The sequence below is a fragment of the Balaenoptera borealis genome (genome assembly GCF_965194805.1).
Source record: "Balaenoptera borealis genome assembly, chromosome: 14".
Lineage (NCBI taxonomy): Eukaryota > Metazoa > Chordata > Mammalia > Artiodactyla > Balaenopteridae > Balaenoptera > Balaenoptera borealis.
In genome coordinates, this window is record NC_138875.1 from 62,867,692 (window position 1) to 62,894,998 (window position 27,307).

Genomic DNA, 27,307 nt, shown 5'->3' on the forward strand with positions numbered 1-27,307 from the left:
TGGAATGATCGCAGGTTATCACGAGGACAAAGGTGTGTTCAGGTAAGCAGAGTGCTGAAGTAGAGGAGGTGTCAAGGAGACAAAGCTAAAGTTTCTTTTATCAATCAAATCAGTCAAGATGATGGCAGATGACAGTGACAATGGGTTCAAGAATAACAGAAGCGGATGGCATGAGGTTATGGTACAAGTATGAAGAGTCATTGTTTAGAAGCAGCAGAGAGAGAGAATATCACCAACCGACCCCAGTCCAAAGATCTGAAGCTGTGGAGGACAGAGCAGCCTCCCACAAGAGGGAGGCAAGAGAAAGCACTGCCCTTGGGGGAGCGGGAGTCCTGAGAAGAGCCTGAGGGTACTGAGAAGTTCTTTTTAAAAATGGAGCAGAGTTTCCAGAAAGAAGAATGGAGATTCAAGTTTGTGCTTAGATCACGTCAACAAAGCTTTTGCTTCATTTTTTTTAAATTTATGTATGTATGTATGTATGTATGTATATATGTATGTATGTATGTATGTATGGCTGTGTTGGGTCTTTGCCTCTGTGCGAGGGCCCTCTCCAGTTGCGGCAAGCGGGGGCCACTCTTCATTGCGGTGCGCGGGCCTCTCACTATCGTGGCCTCTCCTGTTGCGGAGCACAGGCTCCAGACGCGCAGGCTCAGCAATTGTGGCTCACGGGCCTAGTCGCTCTGCGGCATTTGGGATCTTCCCAGACCAGGGCTCGAACCCGTGTTCCCTGCATTGGCAGGCAAATTCTCAACCACTATGCCACCAGGGAAGCCCCTGCTTCACTTTAATGAATCATAAATTATATATTAAGAAAAAAAGGCCCTGAACCAAGATGGTGGAGTATAAGGACGTGCTCTCACTCCCTCTTGTGAGAACACCAGAATCACAACTAGCTGCTGGACAATCATCGACAGGAAGACACTGGAACTCACCAAAAAAGATGCCCCACATCCAAAGACAAAGGAGAAGCCACAATGAGACGGTAGGAGGGGCGCAATCACAGTAAAATCAAATCCCGTAACTGCTGGGTGGGTGACTCACAGACTGGAGAGCACTTATACCACAGAAGTCCACCCACTGGAGTGAAGGTTCTGAGCCCCACGTCAGGCTTCCCAACCTGGGGGTCTGGCAACGGGAGGAGGAATTCCTAGAGAATCACACTTTGAAGGCTAGTGCGATCTGACTGCAGGACTTCGACAGGACTGGGGTAAACAGAGCCTCCACTCTTGGAGGGCACACACAAAGTAGTGTGCGCATCGGGACCCAGGGAAAGGAACAGTGACCCCAGAGGAGACTGAACCAGACTTTCCTGCTAGTGTTGGAGGGTCTCCTGCAGAGGCAGGGGGTGGCTGTGGCTCACCGTGGGGACAAGGACACTGGCAGCAGAAGTTCTGGGAAGTACTCCTTGGCGTGAGCCCTCCCAGAGTGTGCCATTAGCCCCACCAAAGAGCCCAGGTAGGCTCCAGTGTTGGGTTGCCTCAGGCCAACAACCAACAGGGAGGGAACCCAGCCCCACCCATTAGCAGTCAAGTGGATTAAAGTTTTACTGAGCTCTGCCCCCCAGAGCAACACCCAGCTCTACCCACCACCAGTCCCTCCCATCAGGAAACTTGCACAAGCCTCTCAGATACCCTCATCCACCAGAGGGCAGACAGCAGAAGCAAGAAGAACTACAATCCTGCAGCCTGCGGAACAAAACCCACATTCACAGAAATATAGACAAGATGAAAAGGCAGAGGGCTATGTCCCAGATGAAGGAACAAGATAAAACCCCAGAAAAACAACTAAATGAAGTGGAGATAGGCAACCTTCCAGAAAAAGAATTCAGAATAATGATAGTGAAGATGATCCAGGACCTCGGAAAAACAATGGAGGCAAAGATCGAGAAGATGCAAGAAATGTTTAACAAAGACATAGAAGAATTAAAGAACAAACAAACAGAGAAGAACAATACAATAACTGAAATGAAAACTACACTAGAAGGAATCAATAGCAGAATAACTGAGGCAGAAGAACGGATAAGTGACCTGGAAGACAGAATGGTGGAATTCACTGCTGCAGAACAGAATAAAGAAAAAAGAATGAAAAGAGAAGAAGACAGCCTAAGAGACCTCTGGGACAACATTAAACGCAACAACATTCGCAATATAGGGGTCCCAGAAGGAGAAGAGAGAGAAAGGACTCAAGAAAATATTTGAAGAGATTATAGTCGAAAACTTCCCTAATATGGGTAAGTAAATAGCCACCCAAGTCCAGGAAGCGCAGAGAGTCCCATACAGGATAAACTCAAGGAGAAACACACCAAGACACATAGTAATCAGATTGGCAAAAATTAAAGACAAAGAAAAATAATTGAAAGCAGTAAGGGAAAAACGACAAATAACATACAAGGGAACTCCCATAAGGTTAACAGCTGATTTCTCAGCAGAAACTCTACAAGCCAGAAGGGAGTGGCATGATATACTTAAAGGGATGAAAGGGAAGAACTTACAACCAAGATCACTCTACCCAGCAAGGATCTCATCCAGATTCAATGGAGAAATCGAAAGCTTTACAGACAAGCAAAAGCTAAGAGAATTCAGCACCACCAAACCAGCTCTACAACAAATGCTAAAGGAACTTCTCTAAGTGGGAAACACAAGAGAAGAAAAAGACCTACAAAAACAAACCCACAACAATTAAGAAAATGGTCACAGGAACATACATATCGATAATTACCTTAAACATGAATGGATTAAATGCTCCAACCAAAAGACACAGGTTTGCTGAATGGATACAAAAACAAGACCCATATATATGCTGTCTACAAGAGACCCACTTCAGACCTAGGGACACATAAAGACTGAAAGTGAGGGGATGGAAAAAGATATTCCATGCAAACGGAAATCAAAAGAAAGCTGGAGTAGCAATACTCCTATCAGATAAAATAGACTTTAAAATAAAGAATGTTACAAGAGACAAGGAAGGACACTACATAATGATCAAGGGATCAATCCAAGAAGAAGATATAACAATTATAAATATATATGCACCCAACACAGGAGCACCTCAATACATAAGGCAACTGCTAACAGCTGTAAAAGAGGAAATCGACAGTAACACAATAATAGTGGGGGACTTTATCACCTCACTTACACCAATGGACAGATCATCCAAAATGAAAATAAATAAGGAAACAGAAGCTTTAAATGACACAATAGACCAGATAGATTTAATTGATATTTATAGGACATTCCATCCAAAAACAGCAGATTACACTTTCTTCTCAAGTGCACATGGAACATTCTCCAGGACAGATCACATCTTGGGTCACAAATCAAGCCTCGGTAAATTTAAGAAAACTGAAATCATATCAAGCATCTTTTCTGACCACAACGCTATGAGATTAGAAATGAATTACAGGGAAAAAACCGTAAAAAACACAAACACATGGAGGCTAAACAATACGTTACTAAATAACCAAGAGATCACTGAAAAAATCAAAGAGGAAATCAGAAAATACCTAGAGACAAATGACAATGGAAACACGATGATCCAAAACCTATGGGATGCAGCAAAAGCAGTTCTAAGAGGGAAGGTTATAGCTATACAAGCCTACCTCAAGAAACAAGAAAAATCTCAAATAAACAATCTAACTTTACACCTAAAGGAACTAGAGAAAGAAGAACAAACAAAACCCAAAGTTAGCAGAAGGAAAGAAATCATAAGGATCAGAGCAGAAATAAATGAAATAGAAACAATGAAAACAACAGCAAAGATCAATAAAACTAAAAGCTGGTTCTTGAGAAGATAAACAAAATTGATAAACCATTAGCGACACTCATCAAGAAAAAGAGGGAGAGGATTCAAATCAATAAAATTAGAAATGAAAAAGAAGTTACAACAGACACTGCAGAAATACAAAGCATCCTAAGAGACTACTACAAGCAACTCTATGCCAATAAAACGGACAACCTGGAAAAAATGGACAAATTCTTAGAAAGATATAACCTTCCAAGACTGAACCAGGAAGAAATAGAAAATATGAACAGACCAATCACAAGTAATGAAATTGAAACTGTGATTAAAAATCTTCCAACAAACAAAAGTCCAGGACCAGATGGCTTCACAAGTGAATTCTATGAAACATTTAGAGAAGAGCTAACACCTATCCTTCTCAAACTCTTCCAAAATATAGCAGAGAGAGGAACACTTCCAAACTCATTCTACAAGGCCACCATCACCCTGATACCAAAACCAGACAAAGATACTACAAAAAAAGAAAATTACAGACCAATATCACTGATGAATATAGATACAAAAATCCTCAACAAAATACTAGCAAACAGAATCCAACAGCACATTAAAAGGATCATACACCATGATCAAGTGGGATTTATCCCAGGGATGCAAGGATTCTTCAATATATGAAAATCAATCAATGTGATACACCATATTAACAAATTGATGAATAAAAACCATATGATCATCTCAGTAGATGCAGAAAAAGCTTCTGACAAAATTCAACACCCATTTATGATAAAAACTCTGCAGAAAGTGGGCATAGAGGGAACCTACCTCAACATAATAAACGCCATATACGACAAACCCACAGCAAACATCATTCTCAACGGTGAAAAACTGAAAGCATTTCCTCTAAGATCAGGAAGAAGACAAGGATGTCCAGTCTCACCACTATTATTCAACACAGTTTTGGAAGTCCTAGCCACGCCAATCAGAGAAGAAAAAGAAATAAAAGGAATACAAATTGGAAAAGAAGTAAAACTGTCACTGTTTGCAGTTGACATGATACCATACACAGAGACTCCTAAAGATGCCACCAGAAAACTACTAGAGCTAATCAATGAATTTGGTAAAGTTGCAGGATACAAAATTAATGCACAGAACTCTCTTGCATTCCTATACACTAATGATGAAAAATCTGAAAGAGAAATTAAGGAAACACTCCCATTTACCACTGCAACAAAAAGAATAAAATACCTAGGAATAAACCTACCTAGGGAAACAAAAGACCTGTATGAAGAAAACTATAAGACACTGATGAGAAAAATTGAAGATGATACAAACAGATGGAGAGATATACCATGTTCTTGGATTGGAAGAATCAATATTGTGAAAATGACTATACTACCCAAAGCAATCTACAGATTCAATGCAATCCCTATCAAATTACCAATGGCACTTTTTATGGAACTAGAACAAAAAATCTTAAATTTTGTGTGGAGACACAAAAGACCCCGAATAGCCAAAGCAGTCTTGAGGGAAAAAAATGGAGCTGGAGGAATCAGACTCCCTGAGTTCGGACTATACTACAAAGCTACAGTAATCAAGACAATATGGTACTGGCACAAAAACAGAAACATAGATCAATGGAACAAGATAGAAAGCCCAGAGATAAATCCACGCACCTATGGTCAAGTAATCTATGACAAAGGAGGCAAGGATATACAATGGAGAAAAGGCAGTCTCTTCAATAAGTGGTGCTGGGAAAACTGGACAGCTACATGTAAAAGAATGAAATTAGAACACTCCCTAACACCATACACAAAAATAAACTCAAAATGGATTCGAGACCTAAATGTAAGACCAGACACTATAAAACTCTTAGAGGAAAACATAGGAAGAACACTCTTTGACATAAATCACAGCAACATCTTTTTTGATCCACCTCCTAGGGTAATAGAAATAAAAACAAAAATAAACAAATGGGACCTAATGAAACTTAAAAGCTTTTGCACAGCAAAGGAAACCATAAACAATACGAAAAGACAACCCTTATAATGGGAGAAAATATTTGCAAACGAATCAACGGACAAAGGATTAATCTCCAAAATACATAAACAGCTCATGCAGCTCAATATTAAAAAAATAAACAACCCAATCAGAAAATGGGCAGAAGACCTAAATAGACATTTCTCCAAAGAAGACATACAGATGGCCAAGAAGCACATGAAAAGATGCTCAGCATCACTAATTATTAGAGAAATGCAAATCAAAACTACAAGGAGGTATCACCTCACACCAGTTAGAATGGGCATCATCAGAAAATCTACAAACAACAAATGCTGGAGAGGGTGTGGAGAAAAGGGAACCTCTTGCACTGTTGGTGGGAATGTAAATTGATACAGCCACTATGGAGAACAGTCTGGAGGTTCCTTAAGAAACTAAAAATAGAATTACCATATCATCCAGCAATCCGACTACGGGGCATATACCCAGAGAAAACCATAATTCAAAAAGACACATGCACCCCAATGATCATTGCAGCACTATTTACAATAGGCATGTCATGGAAGCAACCTAAATGCCCATTGGCAGACGAACGGATAAAGAAGATGTGGTACATATATACAATGGAATATTAGTCAGACATAAAAAGGAACGAAATTCGGTCATTTGTTGAGACGTGGATGGATCTTGAGACTGTCATACAGAGTGAAGTAAGTCAGAAAGAGAAAAACAAATATCATATATTAACGCATGTATGTGGAACCTAGAAAAATGGTACAGATGAACTGGTTTGCAGGGCAGAAGTTGAGACACAGATGTAGAGAACAAACGTATTGACACCAAGGGGGGAAAGCCACGGTGGGGTGGGGATGGTGGTGTGATGAATTGGGCAATTGGGATTGACATGTATACACTGATGTGTATAAAACTGATGACTAATAAGAACCTGCTGTATAAAAAAAGAAAAAAAAAAGAATGGAAAAGGTTGAGAAGAGATCAGCAAAGTAAGGAACAAGAGTAGGAGATGAGTAAACAGGACACAACTCACGTCTATAAAGACCCAGATGTGGGGTGGTGCCAGAGGGTGACAGGGTGAGATATGGCCAAAACCCTGACCTCAAGGTCCCCAACCTTGACCAGGGCCTCGCTGGTCTCTGTGGGCATCACAAAAGCCACCAATGGTTCCTAACACTCGTGTTCTTTTACTCCATTTGTGAGCATTTTCTTTAAATAGACTTTTATTTAAATAAATAATCCCGTTCTAAGAGTTTGTCTGGCAAAGGAAAGTTTTCATCAAGAGCAAATAAAAAAAAATTGAAGCTCATTGGAACAGAAAATTTATTAATTCTGTTCTTTAAGCTCAGAAATGATTCCTAAGACTGTCTGTGTTGGAAGGGCTCTAAGAGCTCATTTGCTTCACTCTAACCCCACAGGACTCTACTTATGCCCTAAAAATAACACTAGCCTCTCTGGAGAAGACAATCTCAATTCCAACAAGCTAGAGAAGACAATTACCAAAAAAAAAAAAGTAATCTTTTTAGTAAATCTACTCTTTACTAAACCTTAATTGAGGATGTGCTTTTGGATGTTTACTCGGAAGCTTTTAACTGGACCCTTTGTCCTCTGGTTCTGTCCAGGAGGAAAAGCTAGCTTATGACGTATTTATAATTATTTTTCAAATAACAATTAGTTCACCCTTTCTACCCTGTTAAGGACTTTCTTCTTGGGTCCAATTCTATAAATTCCTAGAAAAATAGACATAACTTTTCATTAGCCTATCAAAAAAGACAGAAAGAGAAAAACAAATACAGTATGCTCACACATATATAAGGAATCTAAGGAAAAAAAAAAAGGTCATGAAGAACCTAGTGGCAAGACGGGAATAAAGACACAGACCTACTAGAGAATGGACTTGAGGATATGCGGAGGGGGAAGGGTAAGATGTGACAAAGTGAGAGAGTGGCATGGACATATATACACTACCAAACGTAAAACAGATAGCTAGTGGGAAGCAACCGCATAGCACAGGGAGATCAGCTCTGTGCTTTGTGACCACCTAGAGGTGTGGGGTGGGGAGGGCAGGAGGGAGGGAGATGCAAGAGGGAAGAGATATGGGAACATATGTATATGTAAAACTGATTCACTTTGTTATAAAGCAGAAACTAACACACCATTGTAAAGCAATTATACTCCAATAAAGATGTTAAAAAAAAAAAAAAAAGACAGACTATAAGCAGTATCCTGGTTAGAACTAAAAAGGAATGCTTGGAGCTCTTATGCATACATATAAAATGGATTTATTTAAGGTGATTTATTAAGGGTGATCTGAATAAACTTACATATTATCAGAACTAATTAGTCATACTTTATTTAATATAGGTTAGTATTTTCCTTCCTCCCACATCCCATATGTGTCTCTCCCCAAACTCTGTGCCATCGTGGGTTTTAAACTAGTGTTTCAGATAAACTCCATACTTCAGTCACAAAAGAAATGATACCCACCACTGATCATGTACTGAGCTCTTACTATGTGCCAGGTGCTTTACATAGATCTCAAGAATCTTCACAACTGTCTGTGGGATGTAAAATATGGCAATTCACCTTGTAAATAAATTAGAATGATTCTCTTTGGACTCTACACGTAATTTTTTTTCAACTAAAATGTTTTTATTACACAAAATTTTATAAAAATTGAAAAATACAGAAGTTGTATTAAAGTAAAAAGGGAAAGCTCCCTCTACCCCCCACCCTGCCTCTGTAGTCTCTCTATTCCGTAGTACAGAGTTTGGAAGGTTTATTTTTATGTATTAAGTAGGTCAGCTGTGTTTCCCATTCTTGGATAAGTGGCCTTCTATAGGAGACATTCTATGGGGCCCAGCAGCACACTCCCCTCTGGGCACCAGGGCTATATGCGACAGAAGTGATCCTCTGTGGGCTGCATGGGCCTTCAGTTGCGGCGGGGCTGACTGCTGTGGGTGCGCTGGTGAGTGGGGCAGGACCCCAGCCTGGTTGGTCGCCAGCCCCTGCCTCATGCAGTGACTACTGGCCCACTGTGGGTGGGTACACATAGTATTTTTAACTCATAGACACTGATAGATAATAAATAAAATAGCTAAAATGAGATTCTGGATTATCTGAAAGTTAATTCACATCTCCCGCATTAAATATTTAATCACATCCACTATAAAAGTTAAATTATCAGATGTGTAGCTTCCTCTCTGCGTCCTTATCCCTTCCTGAAAGACACACTAACATGTTTTACAATGGACAAAAGAAGAGTGGCAGAAAGAGGGTGAAAAGCAAGTTATATGGGAAACTGACTAAACCAGTTCAGTAACATTTATTTTCCATTTGTAAGGAAGCTTTATGAAAATCTTTGTTTTATTAAATGGATTCACACGGTAACATTTTAAAGAACAGATTTAATTCTGCCGAAGTTGCTTCTTTCCTGAATGATTTTCAGCACTCATCAGAAGGATGGCAATAAATATTTTAAATAATATGATAGGCAATGTTGAAAATTCAGGTTTCTCTTTCACAATGCCATTAAATAGGAAAGCAGTAGTACTTACCTCCTTTGCACTCTTAATTTTAGTCAGAAATGTATGCAGCTCCATTGTCTCTGCGAACAGTGCACGACACACTGCCTGATAATGATTTGGTGCCTCTGATGCAGTTGGGAGATGAGCAGCACATAACTACAGAAGAGGAAAATAAAGGTGCTTTTTTATTATCAGTGGGGTTTTTGTACCTTAAAAACAGACACACCCAGTATATTCACATTTTCATATCAGACAGCAAGGCAACCCCACAATTCCCATCACCCAAAGCTTAATGCATCACAAGACGACCAGTAAAGTCCACACAATTATATGGAAAAAGTGGTCCAGTAACTAACAAACAATCAGCAGCACAGATGAGCTTACTAGAATTAGTTAGCTTCTACTTGAAAATGATAGGGCATATGTAAAAGTTTTGGTTGGGAGTAGAAAGGGAACTACCAATTACCGAGTACTGATCAGAACTCAAGTATTTTAATAGCTACCATTTATTGAGTATTTATCATGCCATGTTTGACATGTCATATACACAGCATAATACCATTTACTCTTCAGCGTAACCCTGAATTAGCACCGTTATATAGCAACAGAAACTAAGGCTTCAGGGGAGTCAAGTGACTTGTCCAACAGTCATAAAGTTAACCTAAGGGAGAAGGAGAATTTGACACAGTCCTATGTGATTCTGAAGCCCAGGATCATTCTAATACACACTGAGTCGTATAATTTAGTAAAAAGAATGTCAGGAAGACATGTGGACCACTGGGAAGATACCTCGTCAGTAGATGGGGAGTGGAGGAAAGAGGGCAGAGGGCAACTGGTGATACCACCAGTCCTAACGTCCTTTACAATAAACAGCCCATAACCCCCACAAAACTACTTGTAGGTAAAAGATGCAATTTAACATCACGCACAACAATTTAGAAAAATCAAACACAGCTTATTAGATTGGAAAAGACATCCTGTCAAGAGCCTAGTGCATTTTATTAAAAAGATAATTTTATCTTTCTATAAAATAATAGTTTTGTATCTGTGTACAACAGTTATGTTTTAAGGTACTTCATTTGCATTAAAAAGTTGTAAGTTCTCCCTTATTCTTTACTATATTCAGTAAACTTGACATTAATACAATTACTGAAAATACACATTTATTATATTTAATAACTTGTATCTTTTGGAGAGTAAAAGATATCTTTGTAGCTTATAATATCCTTCATAATGTGTCTTTCTGTTATTTTTTCATTTGTAGTAAGTATTGTATGCAATTTAATAGTTAGATTACTATCTTTAATAAAATACATTCTCAGGAAAATATCTTGAGTTTCAGTAAGAAACTTTTTCCACAGTACCAAAAACAGGCTAAGAATTGATTCCTCGGGAGCATGAAAAGCAAAAATCTCACAAGCTTAATTCACAAAGTGACCAATGAACAGAAAGTATATTTTTTGCTCAATTATTTTTGTACACAGAAAACAGCTTCCCATATAGAATTATCATTTCCAAGGTTATGAAAGGCAACTGCTAGGACTTTCACCTTTCACTAATCCCACAATTTTATATTCCAATTATATGTTCTGAATATGGCATAATATTTTTGACTGTAATTCACAGTAAGAAATACATTTTAGGGGGCTTCCCTGTGGCACAGTGGTTCAAAGTCCGCCTGCCAATACAGCGGACACGAGTTCAAGTGCTGGTCTGGGAAGATCCCACATGCCACAGAGCAACTAAGTCCGTGAGCCACAACTACTGAGCCTGCACTCTAGAGCCCATGAGCCACAACTACCGAGCCCGTGTGCCACAACTACTGAAGCCTGCGTGCCACAACTACTGAAGCCCGTGCGCCTAGAGCCTGTGCTCCACAAGAGAAGCCACCACAATAAGAAGCCCACACACCGCAATGAAGAGTAGCCCCTGCTTGCTGCAACTAGAGAAAGCCCGCGTGCAGCAACGAAGACACAACGCAGCCAAAAATTAAATAAATAAATAAATAGAAATACATTTTACATGAGGATTCAAACACATGCATATGTATATGTTTTATACACAAAAATTTCACAAAACAAAACTTACACATTCAATTGATTTCACAACCCATTAACAGGCTGTGCCCTGCAACTTGGAAAACACTGGTGTAAAAGTCTAAAATTTTTTTAATGCACATGATATAATCTTATATGTATAAGAAAATCCACAAAAACTATTAGAACTAAGAAGCAATTTTAGCAAAGTTGTGGGATACATCATCAACACAAAAAGTTCTATTTCTATACAATACTAATGAACAATCAGAAAATGAAATTTAGAAAACAATACCATTTTTTTTAAATAGCAAAAAAATAAAATACTAAGGAATAAATTTAACCAAGGAGGTGCAAGACTTACACACTGAAAACTCTAAAGCATTGATGAAAGAAATTAAAGAAGACTTACATAAATGGAAAGACATCCCGTATTCATGGGTTGGAAGACTTAATATTGTTAAGACAGTAATACTACGCAAAATGATCTACAGATTGAATGCAATCCCTAACTAATTCCCAAAGGCCTTTTTTGAAGAAATGGAAAAGCTGATCCTAAAGTTCATATGGAATTGCAAGGGGCCCCAAATAGCTGAGACAATCCTGAAAAGAACAGAGCTAGAAGACTCAAACTTCCAAATTTCAAAACTTACCTCAAAGTTATAGTAATCAAAACAAAGTGGTACTTGCATAAGGACAAACATACAGATCAATGAAATAGAACTGAGTCCAGAAATAAACCCATATATCTATGATTGATTGATTTTTCACGGAAGTGCCCAGACCATTAAGTAGGGAAAGAATATTCTCTTCAACAAATGATGCTGGGAAAACTGGATATCCACATGCAAAAAAAAAAAAAAGAAGTAGTGGTACCCCTATCTCACACCATACATAAATATTAACTCAAAATGGATCAAAGACCTAAATATAAGAACCAAAACTATAAAACTCTTAGACGAAACCATAGGCGTAAACCTTCATGGTCATGGATTCAGTACTGGTTTTTAAGATATGATACCAAAAGCACAATAAACAGCGTATCTTGTTTTATTGTACTATACTGTGCATCGCAGATATTGTGTTTTTTTACAAATTGAAAGTTTGTAGCGACCCTGCATTGGGCAAGTATATCAGTGCCATTTTTCCAACAGCATTTGTTCACTTCTTGTCTCTATGTCACATTTTGGTAATTCTCACAATATTTCCAACTTTTTCATTATTATTACATTCATTATGGTGATCTGTGATCAGTGATTTTTGATATTACTATTGTAATTTTTTTTGTTTTATATTTTTAAATTAAGGTATGTACATTGTTCTAGACATAATGCTATTACACACTTAATAGACTACGGTATAGCATAAACATAACTTTTATATGCAGTGCGGACCCAAAATATTCATGTAACTCGCTTTATTGCAATATTTGCTTTATTGCAGTGGTCTGGAACTAAACCTGCAATATCTCCGAGGTATGCCTATAAATGGATAAATTAGACTTCATCAAAGTTAAAAATTTTTGTACATCAAAGGACACTATCAAGAGAGTGAAAAGATAACCCACAGAATCAGAGAAAATATTTGCAAATCATATATCTAATAAGGATCTAGTATCCAGAATACATAAAGAACTCAAACTCAACAAAAGATAAACAATCTAATTTAAAAATTGACTTGACTAGACATTTTTCCAAAGAAGGTATACAAATGGCCAAAAAGCACATAAAAAGATGCTCAACCTCACTGGTCATTAGAAAATGCAAATCAAAACCACAATTAGATACCACTCACATCCACTAGAATGGGTATAAAAACAAACAAAAAATGGAAAATAAGTGTTGGCAAGAATGTGGAGAGATTGGAACCCTTGTGTATTGCTGGTGGGAATGTAAAATGGTGAAGCCACGGTGAAAAATAGCTTGATGGTTCCTCAAAAGTTAAAGATAGAACTACCATGTGATCCAGCAACTCCATTCCTAGGTATATACCCAAAAGAATTGAAATAAAAACAAAACTGGAACACAAATGTTCATACCAGCACTATTCATAGCAGCCAAAAGGTGGAAAGGTGGAAAGAATTCCAATGTTCTAAACTGATGAATGAATAAACAAAATGTGGTATATTCACAAAATGGAATCTTACTAAGCCACAGAAAGGAAAAAGGTACTGACACATGCTACAATATGGATGAACCTTAAAAATATTATGCTAAGTCTAAGAAGTCAGACACAAAAGGTCACATACTGTATGATTCCATTCATATGAAATACCCAGAATACATAAATCCACGGAGATAGAAAGCTGATTAGTGGTTGCCAGGGGCTGAAGGAGGAGGGATGGGGAGAGATGGGTATGAGGTTTCCATCTGGGATTATGAAAAAGCTCTGGAACTAGACAGTGGTGATGGCTGGACAGTATTGTGAATGTACTTAATGGCACTAAATCGTACACCTTTAAATGGTTTAAATGGTAAATCTTATGTGTATTTTACCACAATTTTTAAATGTATAAAAAATTTTAAAAGAACAACGAAATTCCACAAAGCTTCCATTGAGACAGAGGAGAAATAATCCCTCAGAGGAAAAATAACCCCAGTGGTTATTTCAGTGTCAATGAATTACTTGGTATTTATTTTATTCTTTGTGTTTCTATGCATCTTCACATCTAATCCTTACAACAACCCAATTTAGAGATTTAGAATAGCTAAATAATTTACCCAAGCCCACACAGCGAGCCAGTAGAACTGGAAATGAACCCAGGCAGTCTAACTCTACAGCCCAAGTCCTTATGCACTCCACCCTAGAATGAGAGTATATTACTCTTCCATTAAAGGAAATAATGTTCTTAAAGTGCTTAAGCATAGAGCATAGTATTCAGTAAGCATGCAACAAAATCATCTTCTACAGTTACCAAAGAGGGGATAGTTTGGGGGCAGAGGGACACAATTAGAAGGAACAGGTTCTGTCCTATATCTGTCAACATGCCATTATATAACCTTGGACAATTTATTTAACGTTGCTGGGTTTCAGCTTATTTCTAAAAGGAGAAGACTAGGCTATAATATCTTACTTAACCTACCTTCGCTGTTCTATGAATAAATTTTAAGCTAAACCAAAATGCTGGAGTTTTTAGGGTTCAATCTTGGATCTTTGGGTTTCTCTCTACTCACCTTAGCTGATCTTGTCTACTCTAACTGCTTTAAATGCTACTTATAAGGCTGATGACTCCCCAACTCCTACTCTAGGCCACTGCTTTTTTGGTCAGGAAAAGAACTACTTTACCTTTAATCTGGAAAGATACTTCACTAGGTAAAGAATTTTAGGTTCTCTTCTAGAACTTTGACAATGTCATTCCAGTCTGTCTTCTAGATTCCATTGTTTCTGTTGAGAAGTCAGGTGCAGTCCAGTTTTTTCTCTGGCTTGATTTTAGACTCTCTGCTTGTGGTTTTTAGCAGTTTAAGTATGAAACTAGATTGTTTTCCATTTAATTTATCTTGTTCTTTTTGTTTGTGGGGCTTCCAGAATCTGCAGCATAGTGTTTTGCATTGTTTTGGGAAATTCTTAGTATGTCTTCAAGTATGCCTTCCATCCTCTCTCTTCTTTGGCTCTCCTTGGGACTTTAATTATGTGTACTGCCTTTGTAGTTTACCCTCTATTCTGTACTTTCTATTCTTTTTGTGTCTGTGCTTCACTCTGAATATTTTCTATTGACAACGTTCCACTTCATTCTCTCTTCAGCTCCGTCTAGTCTATTAAACCCATCCACTAAACTTTTATTTCAGTTACTTCATTTTTTGGTTCTCAAATTTCCATTTGGTTCTTTCTATATATTTTCCAGTTCTCTACTCAACGTTTCAATCCTGACTCTTAGAATCCTGAACATCAATTAAAAGTCTATCTGACAACTCCATTATCTGAATTCTCTGTATAGAATCATTAATAATATTGTCAGAATCGAAATTAATTTTCTGAAAACTTCATTACACACATAAGACCTTGTTATATATTTTCAACAAAACTTGAAATTATCAGCAAACCTGGGCTAGACTGATGTGATTAGAAAAAAGACAGCCTACAATACTTTCTAACATTTGGAAACATTTTTTGGTCAAATAAGTTAGCAATTGTATTTTGAAGCAATGTACCAACTAGGAAAAAAATCTTTATCTGATATCAAATCAAAGATGTATGCCAGAAACTCTATTATCCATTGGCCTTTTATCCTAATTAGCGTCAAAATACTACACAGTAAAAGACCATAAAGTTTTTTTAAAACTTTGGCACAATGAATTGAGAATACAGTTTTTGTTTAAACTCTAAATTACGAAGTGTTCAGCAATCCAAGTCACTCTTTATGTCTGGAGACACATACTGCAGTGTGTGTAAATAATATCACCTTAGAAGAGAAAAAGGCATAATCAAAATTATATCTTCTGATATATTTAGGTTTTATATCACAGTCTTTTGTTGATAATATTAGACTCCAAATTTCCTCATAATTTATTCTCAACTGCTAAAATTCAAATGTTTTAAAAAACATTCAGTTCACAAAGCTTAGAATTTTATTTGCAAAAATCTAAGTAGAATATAATTTTAAACCATAATTAAAATGTTTTGCCTAGTGAGTATAATCATACATTTGTCATAAGAAATTAATAACAAAGATAATAACAAAGATCATCTTCATTAAATGTAGCATCATATAGTTAGTTAGGATAAATTACTAAATTTTTGCCTAAACCAGTGAGAAAATTAGCATGTTCCCAGCAAATTTCAAAACTTAGAGAACAAACATTTTGAAGTACAGAGAACTGCAGTTTGTTCCTTGGAGTCACTCTAATTTGACTGATGGACTATGGTCACCCAACTAACCTATGTTAACACACCTTCACTCAGTAACAGACAAGCTTAAACAAACATTATGGCTTCCCTTGGATATACTCCATTAAACCTAGGCCAAATTTATACACAAATGAAAATAACAGACTCATTCCACTTCAGCTGTCTGTAATACATGTGCAATTTGAAGATGAAGATAAACTGTGCACTGGACTAATCTAGCTTGGTATAATAAAATTAGGGACTTCCCTGGTGGTTCAGTGGTTGGGACTTTGCCTTCCGATGCAGACGGTGCGGGTTCGATCTCTGGTCGGGGACCAGGGATCCCACATGCCTTGCAGCCAAAAAACCAAAAAATGTAAAACAGAAGCAATATTGTGACGGAATAAATAAAGACTTTAAAAAGTGGTCCACATCAAAAAACAAATCTTTAAAAAAAATTAAATAATATAGGTTTTTTTTCTATTTTTAATCACACTCTACAGTACTATCCTTTTCTTAGATTTTTCTCCTGATGAGTTTTCAAAATAGCATGCAAATTCTGACATTATGTGGCAAACCAAAAACATATTAGCTTTTTATAAGCAGGGCTTATTTGTAAACTATACTCTTATATTTACAGAAACATGCCAGATTTTGTTTGAAAGTATGAATTAACACTGGAAATATAACTTATAAAACTATTCATGGGCAATAACTTAATATAGCCATACTAAAATTTTACAATATTTTATTTATTATACAAATGCTAAACAATAAGAGGAATGGAATTTCTGAAGCCATATGGTTCCCCCTGAATCACAATGCCATTAATACCATTTATGGTAAATCATAAATCAGCAGTGTCTTTTTTTTTTTATACATTATAGATTTATTGAAAACCGTAACTCACCTACCATTTCTTTTTTTTTTTTACATCTTTATTAGAGTATAATTGCTTTACAATGGTGTGTTAGTTACTGCTTTATAACAAAGTCAATCAGTTATACATATACATATGTCCCCATATCTCTTCCCTCTTGCATCTCCCTCCCTCCTACCCTCCCCAGCCCACCCCTCTAGGTGGTCACAAAGCACCGAGCTGATCTCCCTGTGCTATGCGGCTGCTTCCCACTAACTATCTATTTTACGTTTGGTAGTGTATATATGTCCATGCCACTCTCTCACTTTGTCCCAGCTTACCCTTCCCCCTCCCCGTATCCTCAAGTCCATTCTCTAGTAGGTCTGCATCTTTATTCCCGAGCACAGTCTCTTCTTTATACACATAGCAGTACACGCAGAATTCTGTGGTCTTTTTTCCATTTATTAAAACAAAAATTTCCCATATTGCTTCATAACCCACATAATTATAATTTAAAGACCATATGATAATCCATGTAGTTGATATACCATTTCTTTGTGAGTCATTTATTTCCAGTTTCAGAACAGTATAAATAATGCTGTGATACACATCTCCATGTATCTATGTAACATTTTGTTTTAAAAAACATCTCTTTGTACCGAGAACAGATTGGTGATGCCAGTGGTTGGGGCTTGGGGGTACAGGGTGGGTGAAATGGTGAAGGTGATCAAAAGGTACAAACTTCCAGTTATAAAATAAGTAAGTCCTAGGGATGTAATGTACAGCATGGTGACTATAGTTAACAATACTGTATTATATATTTGAAAGCTGCTAAAAGAGTAGAGCTTAAAAGTTCTCATCACAAGAAAAAAAATTTGTAACTATGTGTGGTGATGGATGTTAACTAGCCTTACTGTGCTGATCATTTTGCAATTTATACAAATAGGGAATCATTATACATATTGTACAAGTGAAACTAATATAATGTTACATGTCAGTTCTATCTGAGTTTTAAAAATTGCCCTCTTTGATAAATAAATAAAATTAAATTAAAAAAAAAGTCCACAGGAACTGGAAAGCAAAAAAAAATTGACCTCTTTGAAAAATTCCTAATAGTAGTATTACTACGTGAAAAAATTTCAAACATATAAAAAACGAGGTGAATAGTATAATGAATTACAGTGTACCCATCACCCAATTTAGTAATTATCAATTCATGGCTAATCTTGTTTTATCTACATCCTCATCCACTTAAGCCTCACCCTCCAGGATTATTTTACAGCAAATCCCAGATATCTGAATTTCACATGTAAATATTTCAGCATATATCACTAAATGATGAGTTCTTTTTTAAAAAATATAACCACAATACTATTATATTTAAAAATATGAATAATTCCTAATATCATCAACTATAGAGTAAGAGGTCAAATTTTCCTGATTATCTCAAATGTATACGCAGTTTCATAATTTATTTCTTTTAATCGAGGTTCATTCTACTGCAATTGGTATGTATTACGTCTCTTTTAATCTATGTTTTTCCTCCCTCCCCTTCCTTTTAATTTGTAAGTTACTTGTTGAAGAAATTATGTGATTTGTGCCATAGTTTCCCACAATCTGATTTTGCTGATTGCGTCCCTATGGTGTTATTTTAAATGTTTCTGTCCCCTGGACTTCCTATAAATTGGTAGTTAGATTAGTTAGATCTAGAGCCTTGATCAGATTGTTTATTTGGCAAGAAGACTTTGCAGGTGGTGCTGTAAACTTCCATCGGAGGCACAGAAAATCTGCTGGTTTCTTGTGATGCCACAATGCTATTATTTTGTAGAATCAGAATATTACCATTTTGCAATCCCTATCACTTCCCTTTCATTTATTAGTTGGAATACTTTTATAGAGAGACATTCATCCAAAACTCTTTGGTTGCCCTGAGGTGGTGTCCTTATGGAAAAGGCAGAATGGATTCTGTCTATACGCCAGTTCTCAAAATAATAAATGGGTTAACAACTTGGTTAACAACTGAACAACTGCTAAAGGTAACCAAAAGGGTTTTATTAATTATTACTTATGTGTCCAGAGAATGCAGAATATTTGGTCTGCTTTAATCCATCACAGCTATTATTCTTATTGATGATCAAATTCTTCCATCTGACCAATGCAGGAGCCTCCCTGAGTTGGCTTCTGAGTCCTTTTTACTTAATTTAGTAATCTTGGATAGTCTGTTTGCTTTCTGGTATGACAAGATGTTCCAGGCTATTTTACACATTTCCTTCCCAGATCTGGAATTAGCCATTTCTCTAAGGAATTCTGGAATTCTTTTAGTAGGGAATGGTATTCGGAGACCATGAGCTGGTGGCAGCTGTGCTCACTGCTACTATGTGATCGTTGCTTTCCAGGTCTGTCTATATGGTCACGTTTCTGATGCGGTAACAGGCTCAGTTTGCTTTGGATTTGGGGGGATTATATTTCTATATTCAGTTTTGTTTCATAATTATGTAAAATATTTATATGGTTTCTAAATCAAATCCACAGAATCAAGTACACTCATAGATGTGTAGCTTTAATGCCTGTCCTGGTTTCTACTCTGGTTTATCTTTCTTCTTTTTTAAAAAAAATATAAACAAATACTTTATATATATTCTTATCCATACATTTTCTTAGATAAATGCTGGCATACTATACATAATTTTCTACACCTTGTTTTCTGATGTAAATGATATATCCTGGAGATCTTTCCGCAGCCCTTTTGATAGTGATATAGTACGCCACTAGTTGGCTGTACCACAGTTAATTCACCATTTCCCTATTAATGGACATCTGGGATATTTCTAGCATTCTGCTATTATAAATAGTGAATAGTTTTAGACTTCTTAATATACTGTCAAATTATTTTATGTAAGAGCTATGTAAATTTACACTGCAGCTATCAATTACTGAGCAAAAAAATTTACCATGATTTCTAATTTCAACAAAAGTAAATTCTTGCTTTCAAAAGAATGGCAAATGGTATTGCTTTATTTGCGTTCCCTGATTATTAGGGGGACTGTATTGTGTAAGAGAACCAGGATCCACCAGGCTGAGTTCAGTGCCCCTCTCTGTGCCCTACAAGCCTCCCATGAACCTGTGCTGGCCCACTACTTTCATATGTTCAGATTATTCGTAAGGGTACCCCTTCTAGAAGGACATCCTCCACATTACAGACATTGCAAATTTTTATTTATTACGATTCTCTTACAGATGGAAGTACAGTATCCTGAAGAAGGAAAGCAGATTGCTAATTTACACCAACGTGTATGGGCTAGTATGGTCCCAGACACCAGGTCCATAATATTTACCTCACTGGGGTTCATTTAACCCTAGTTAAGTTCATCTCCAAGCATCTGATAGAGCGCTCAGCACAAGGAAGGCACACTAAATGCTTCCTAAATATCTGAGAAGGTAAATGAATGCATGAGTAAGCTGAGACTTTTACATTCATCTCAAATGAAGAACTTTGCTCATGTGCTATTCTCATACTAACTTCATTCATTTCTCAAACACTCCTTTCACTCTTCCTCTCCACACACTGTCTCACGTCCTCCTCTTCCATCATCCTGCCCCTGGTCTCCTTAATCTTCCTTGCCTGCATACTTCACTCTCCATCACCACCACCGTTTACTTCACGTCTACAATCCCTTTTCTTTTCAACTAATGTTAACTGAAGGAATCTTTTCTAGGATATATTTATATATACAAAAATAATTTTTAGAATGATCTTTTCTTAATACTTCCTGAAAGGCTCCACTGAGTTCTATATGTTTCTCAACAAACAATCTGAAAGAAAAATATTTTAGGTGTTATATTCTTAATTTAAGAGAAGAACACATTCTATCGCTGACATAAATTTGTGCCTGCAATTTATTCTGACCTATATGCAGTGGCAAAAAGCCTTGGAATGACTCAGAAAAAAATGATATATGTGTTTATACTTTACTTGTTTATATCCTGTTTTTCTCCATTACAATTAAGAACCATAAAAACAGGGACCAATTGTATGTTGTTACTGGTGTATCACTAGCACCTAGAAAAATGCGTGGCATATAGTAAATGCTATTAAATTTTTATTCATGACAAGCACTATACTAGGTACTTTATATTAATTATGTTATTTAATTTAATCTGCACAAAACTCCATCAGGCAGATATTCTCTCTTTACATAAGAATAAGGATCATAGGATTAAATAATCCAGGGTAAAACAATTGGTACAAAAATGGCAAAACCAGGGTTCCAATCTAAGTCCTACCTGACTATAAACCTCTGAATTTAACTTCCTCGCATTCACTCAGTTCAAAGAAGCTGGACAAATCACATGCCTCTCTGAGCCTTAGTCCTTTCATTTGTAAAATGGGTATAACAATGCCAACCCAATACCTCACAGTGTTACCATAAGTCTCAGATAACAATGGACGTGAAAGTAATTTTCAAGTGTAACACACCATATACCAAATTGAAAGACTGGTAAGAATAAACAACTGTTCAGGGGAAAAGTTACACAATAAAAAGGTCTTGCTCACTAAGAATTAAAAACAAATTGTCTCCAAGTTCCTAAATATTCTATTATTTATATTATTCAAACTTAGTTTCACATTTCCACTTTCAACAAGGAGAAAGCATATATTTCTTCAGTTAATTCTTGTCTTCTCTTCCAACAATATAAACAGGAGCCAATTTACTAATTGAAGATTTCAACCCACTGAGCAAATCACAAACTCCTATGTGTCACTATTTGGCCATGAATAATGGGTTTTATGATATATAAAATTCAGTTTACTTGTCAAATGTTTCAGCAATTATTTTTCTTCTCATGTAGCTAAAACAAATATTCAGAACATATTGTTACAGATGTGGAAATTTTTACTGATCAGTTTTGGTTAACATAGAAACTAAGAAACAAGGGGTGAGTATATGATATTCTCCAATAAAATTCCTAAGAATGGAATTGGTAAACTTAGTTTTCCTTCGATCTATAAAACCTTTCTAAAAAAGCATTTTAATTGTTTATTTTTCATATTATAATAGAAATAAGATAGGAGGGCAGACATAGTAGCTCAAATTAAAAAAAACAATAAAACAGTGTAAGAGTTCTCAGTTCAAACTGATGAATGTCCAAGAATCTTTGTTTTATAAGTTAACATACTGAATGTCACTGAGTAGAACTGTAAGATTCCAATGACTCTCCATGCCTCACCTTCCAAATCTGTAGAGCAAGAGCAATCTGGCCATGACATCTGTCATTTGACTGGTGACAGGGTTAAGCTACTGACATGGTTGGTTGGGTGGGTGTCCCCTCCTCCTTCACCATGCCCTGTTCCCCCCCCACAAATACCCACTAAACCACTACCAAAAACTGTTAGCTCAGTTTCAGAGGTATACACAGTTTTGTTTCTTTCTTTTTTTTTTTTTTTTATAAATTTATTTATTTATTTTTTAATTTATGGCTGTGTTGGGTCTTCGTTGCTGTGAGCAGGCTTTCTCTAGTTGCGGTGAACGGGGGCTATTCTTCGTTGTAGTGTGCGAGCTTCTCGTTGCAGCGGCTTCTCTTGTTGCAGAGCACGGGCTCTAGGCGCTCAGGCTTCAGTAGTTGTGGCTTGCGGGCTTAGTTGCTCCACGGCATGTGGGATCTTCCCGGGCCAGGGCTCAAACCCGTGTCCCCTGCATTGGCAGGCGGATTCTTAACCGTTGCCACACCAGGGAAGTCCCAGTTTTGTTTCTTAATGGAAAACTTTTTACTCTTCATTTATCACAGAATCGAGTATTTTTAGTTCCTTATTCACTTCATTTATGTTTTTTCATTTGCATCATTTTTTAATTAGATTCCACATATAAGTGATATCATATAATATTTGTCTTTCTCTGACTTACTTCACTTAATATGTTAATCTCTAGGTCCATCCATGTTGTTGCAAATGGCATTATTTCATTCTTTTTATGGCTGAGTAACATTCCACTATATATATACACCGCATCTTCTTTATCCATTGATCTGTCAATGAACATTTAGGTTGCTTCCATGTCTTGGCTACTGTAAATAATGCTGCAATGAACACTAGAGTGCAAGTATCTTTTTGAATTATGGTTTTCTCCAGATATATGCCCAGGAGTGGGACTGCTGGATCATATGGCAACTATATTTTTAGTTTTTTAAGGAACCTCCATACTATTCTCCATAGTGGCTATACCAATTTGCATTCCCAGCAACAGTGTAGAAGGGTTCCCTTTTCTCCACACCTTCTCTAGCATTTATTGTTTGTAGATTTTTTTGATGATGGCCATTCTGACCAGTGTGAGGTGATACTTCATTATAGTTTTGATTTACATTTCTCTAATAATTAGTGATGTTGAGCATCTTTTCATGTGTTCTTTGGACACCTGTCTATCTTCTTTGGAGAAATGTCTATTTAGATCTTCTGCCCATTTTTGATTGGGTTATTTGGTTTTTTGATATAGAGCTGCAGAAGCTGTTTGTATATTTTGGAGATTAATCCCCTGTTGGTTGCTTCATTTGCAAATATTTTCTCCCATTCTGTGGGTTGTCTTTTCATTTTGTTTATAATTTCCTTTGCTATGCAAAAGTTTTTAAGTTTAATTAGGTACCATTTGTTTATTTTTGTTTTTATTTTCATTACACTAGGAGGTGGATCAAAAAAGATATTGCTGCGATTTATGTCAGAGAGTGTTCTGCCTATGTTTTCCTCTAAAAGTTTTATAGTATCCGGACTTACATTTAGGTCTTTAATCCATTTTGAGTTTATTTTTGTGTATGGTGTTAGAGAGTGTTCTAATCTACAGATTCAATGAAATTCCTATCAAATTACCAATGGCATTTTTCACAGAAGTAGAACAAAAAAATTTTTAATTTGTATGGAAACACAAAAGACCCTGAATAGCCAAAGCAATCTTGAGAAAGAAAAACAGAGCTGGATGAATCAGGCTCCCTGACTTCAGACTATACTACAAAGCTACAATAATCAAAACAGTATGGTACTGGCACAAAAACAGAAATATAGATCAATGGAACAGGATAGAAAGCCCAGAGATAAACCCACGCACCTATGGTCAACTAATCTATGACAAGGGAGGCAAGGATATATGATGGAGAAAAGACAGTCTCTTCAATAGGTGGTGCTGGGAAAACTGGACAGCTACATGTAAAAGAATGAAATTAGAACACATTTCACTTACAGCTGAAAGTCTAAGAACTATTATCAAAAGCTAAATCACCATTCAGTTTTTTAAAGTGAAATAACAACTCTTCAGAGAAAGAGGTACTATTGTAAACTTTACCTTCATGACATCTCTATAGGACCGGATTGCTGAGATTTTTCTCTTCTCATCTTCCTCCTCCTCCAGACCTTCATCTGCAGCCTCGTAGCCCTCATCATTGCTGCCATCAGCCTCTACCGTGTTGGCCATGCGATCGATGAGCTGCTCCAGGGGAGGGCTTAATTCCCTTTCTTCATTCTCCTTCAAGCCATAGTCCAGTGCCTTATAAATAATAATTCCCAAAGATTCAATAACCTAGGAACATTAAGGAAGGTGGTTAATAGGGACTACTAAACAGTTTTATAGAACTAACTGTAAGGCATAAAATATTTAGTATGATATAAGCTAGGTCTAATTTATTCCATTTCAGAAACATGACAAATTAAATTTGAAGAGATATTTAAAAGTCTCAACTATGCTTTTTAAAAAATCTCAGATGGAAATTTTTGTGTGATTTCTTCAAACCAGTATATAACACATACACAAACCCTTTTCATGTTTCTTAGATTTATGTCATACACTAAAATCTGTATTCTCCATTTATATAAAATACCAACAATACCAACCAGGTTGATTTTCCACATTTCCAAAAGATATTTTTGAGAACGGACAGAGTTATCAAAGATCATATCCATTCAGAACTCCTATGGCAATGCTTATCTAATTAGGGATTTCATAGACATACCAAGGATCTGAGACTGAAAAATCAGTGATTGGTAGCAGCTAACGTAAGCTTAAATAACAACAACAACAACAAAATCTATTAATAGCCGTATACGTACTGCTCATTGAGTTCCATTCAATTATTAGAAACACATATCCCTCATATGATGCAAACAAGTGAGAGATTTTCAAACTCTGAACTTTCAGTGTAGTGCACAGATAATCCTCCCTGCCACTCACCTCCACCACTACTATCTCCCAAGAAATACGAACCTGATTTATGAACACTGAATATACATCCCTGTCTACTATCACCCTAACAAATGCTTTGGGCTTTGGCCAATATAGGGAAGTCTACTTTATTCCTCAACACTACCTTCTTTTCTGCTCAGAAAAATCACAGATAAATAACTCTTTTTAAAAAATTTTTACAATGCCAACAGCTCATTTTACCTTAGCTATTTTGGAGGGAAGAACACAGGAAATAAAGCCAAAGATGTAGGATTTTGCCACTTTTACCACTAACCATTTGACTTAGGGAAAATTATTTATTTTAGTTAAATTATTTATTTTCTTATCTGTAAAATGGGTATCAATGATATCTACATCTCATGGGGTTTTGTTAAGACTAAATGCATTTGCTACATGTGGAAGTACTTAGTACATGACTTCTAACATGCACTGAATAAATGTTATCTGCCCCCAGCTCACCCTTTTCCAATGTTTATCCAGTTAATATACAGACATGCATACATCTTTCCTTCCCTTTATTCCATTTGTAGCCATAGTCAGTGCTGTGTTGTTGGGTTTTTTTAAAGTTGTTTATTTGGTACCAAAGAAAAGGAAAAGACAGAAGTTTTGACGATGAGTTAAATACATGGAGTCACTGTCAGCATATATTATAGCCCTTAAAAGCACTCAAGCATTCAGTCAAAAAATCTCCACAAAATCTGAAATCTACCTTATCAAGTGAAATAATATTTTCTCAACACAAGTTTCAAAATGAATAAAAGGCTTATAAATTCTCAGCTTCTAATTTTTAAATAATACCGGGTTGTTTTTTTGTAATATTTCTCATTGAAAATATGTAATATTTTCATTAGTTTTTAATGGTCTGACTGGAACTCTAACCACTATTTTCAAAGTTGTTTTGTGTGACAATGGATCTTCTGAGTTCCAAGTCAGCTGACTACTTTGGTCACCTCTTCTGGGGACCAAACCTCCCTCGACACCCCACCCCCATCCACCCATCTGTCCTGGAGAGGGTACCTGTTCTGTGTTTCCCTGGCAGAAGGTCCACATAGCCAGGGACACTCTCACCACAGGCAGGTACTACTTAGGGCAGGGATTTTACCTTTCAGTTCAATGTCAGCAGAGCCTGGCATTGTGATGTATGTGTAATAAAAACCCGTCGACTTGAACCTAGAGCAATCACTTTAACAATCAGAGCATTATAGCCGATATAATGAAAACCTTAGACATCAAGAAAAGTTAAATTATGTTCAGTACATTCTTTTTAAGGCTGAGAAGGATTTATTTATTTACTTACTTACTTATTTATTTGGCTATGCTAGGTCTTAGTTGCAGCACGCGGGATCTTTGTTGCCACGTGTGGGATATTTAGTTGCAGCACACGGGATCTTTCAGTTGTGGCATGCAAACTCTTAGTTGCAGCGTGTGGGATCTAGTTCCCTGACCAGGGATTGAACCTGGGCCCCCTGCATTGGGAGCGCGGAGTCTTAGCCACTGGACCACCATGTAGGTCCCAAGGCCGAGAAGGTCTTAATGCAATTATTCTCGCAAAGAAGTTACATTTAACTGAGAGTCTTACATGCTTGGATGAATCTAGCCATCTATATCCCTACCCCACCCACACCCGAGCTGAAAAAAAGAATCCACAGTAAATACCAACACCAATGATGGCTTCCGACCTTAGCAAGGACCCCAGAGCTGCCCAGCAAGCTTCATCCCCTTCCCCACTCAGGATTTTACCTCAAGGGGCTGTCTGTTCTTCAACTCTGCAGACCTCCAACACCCCTTCTGCCTCTCTGGGTCTCAGCTGATAACTCTCCTTCATACTCCACTGCAAAGTGAAAGTCCCTAGATGAAAATGCACTCATTTTCCCACCTTCAAACGCACAATATGATAGGCATCTACACTTACTATGCACTTCCTTCCTTTCACAGTGGAGGAAGTGTCTCTCTTCCTATCAAAGGTCAATCCCACTCTCCCTGAACCTCTCATGCCCCTCCAGCCACAATCCCGTTTCTGTGCTCCCTTTCCCAGCAAAGCTTCTCATAAGGGGCCGTCTTACATACACTGTCTCTCTTTTCTCTCCTTCTATTCAT

General features: G+C 37.0%; 1 protein-coding gene across 19 annotated transcripts in view; it reads right to left on the bottom strand.

The window, feature by feature from the left end:
* Positions 1-27,307, bottom strand: part of SPIRE1 (spire type actin nucleation factor 1) — a 219,072-nt gene that overhangs the window by 74,048 nt on the left and 117,717 nt on the right. For all 19 annotated transcript variants that reach the window (XM_082354807.1, XM_082354800.1, XM_082354812.1 and 16 more), the window contains 2 exons: positions 24,317-24,550; positions 9,303-9,428 (listed from right to left, as the gene is read on the bottom strand). In XM_082354807.1, coding sequence (XP_082210933.1) covers positions 9,303-9,428; positions 24,317-24,550 — 360 coding nt within the window. The remainder of the gene's footprint in view (positions 1-9,302; positions 9,429-24,316; positions 24,551-27,307) is intronic.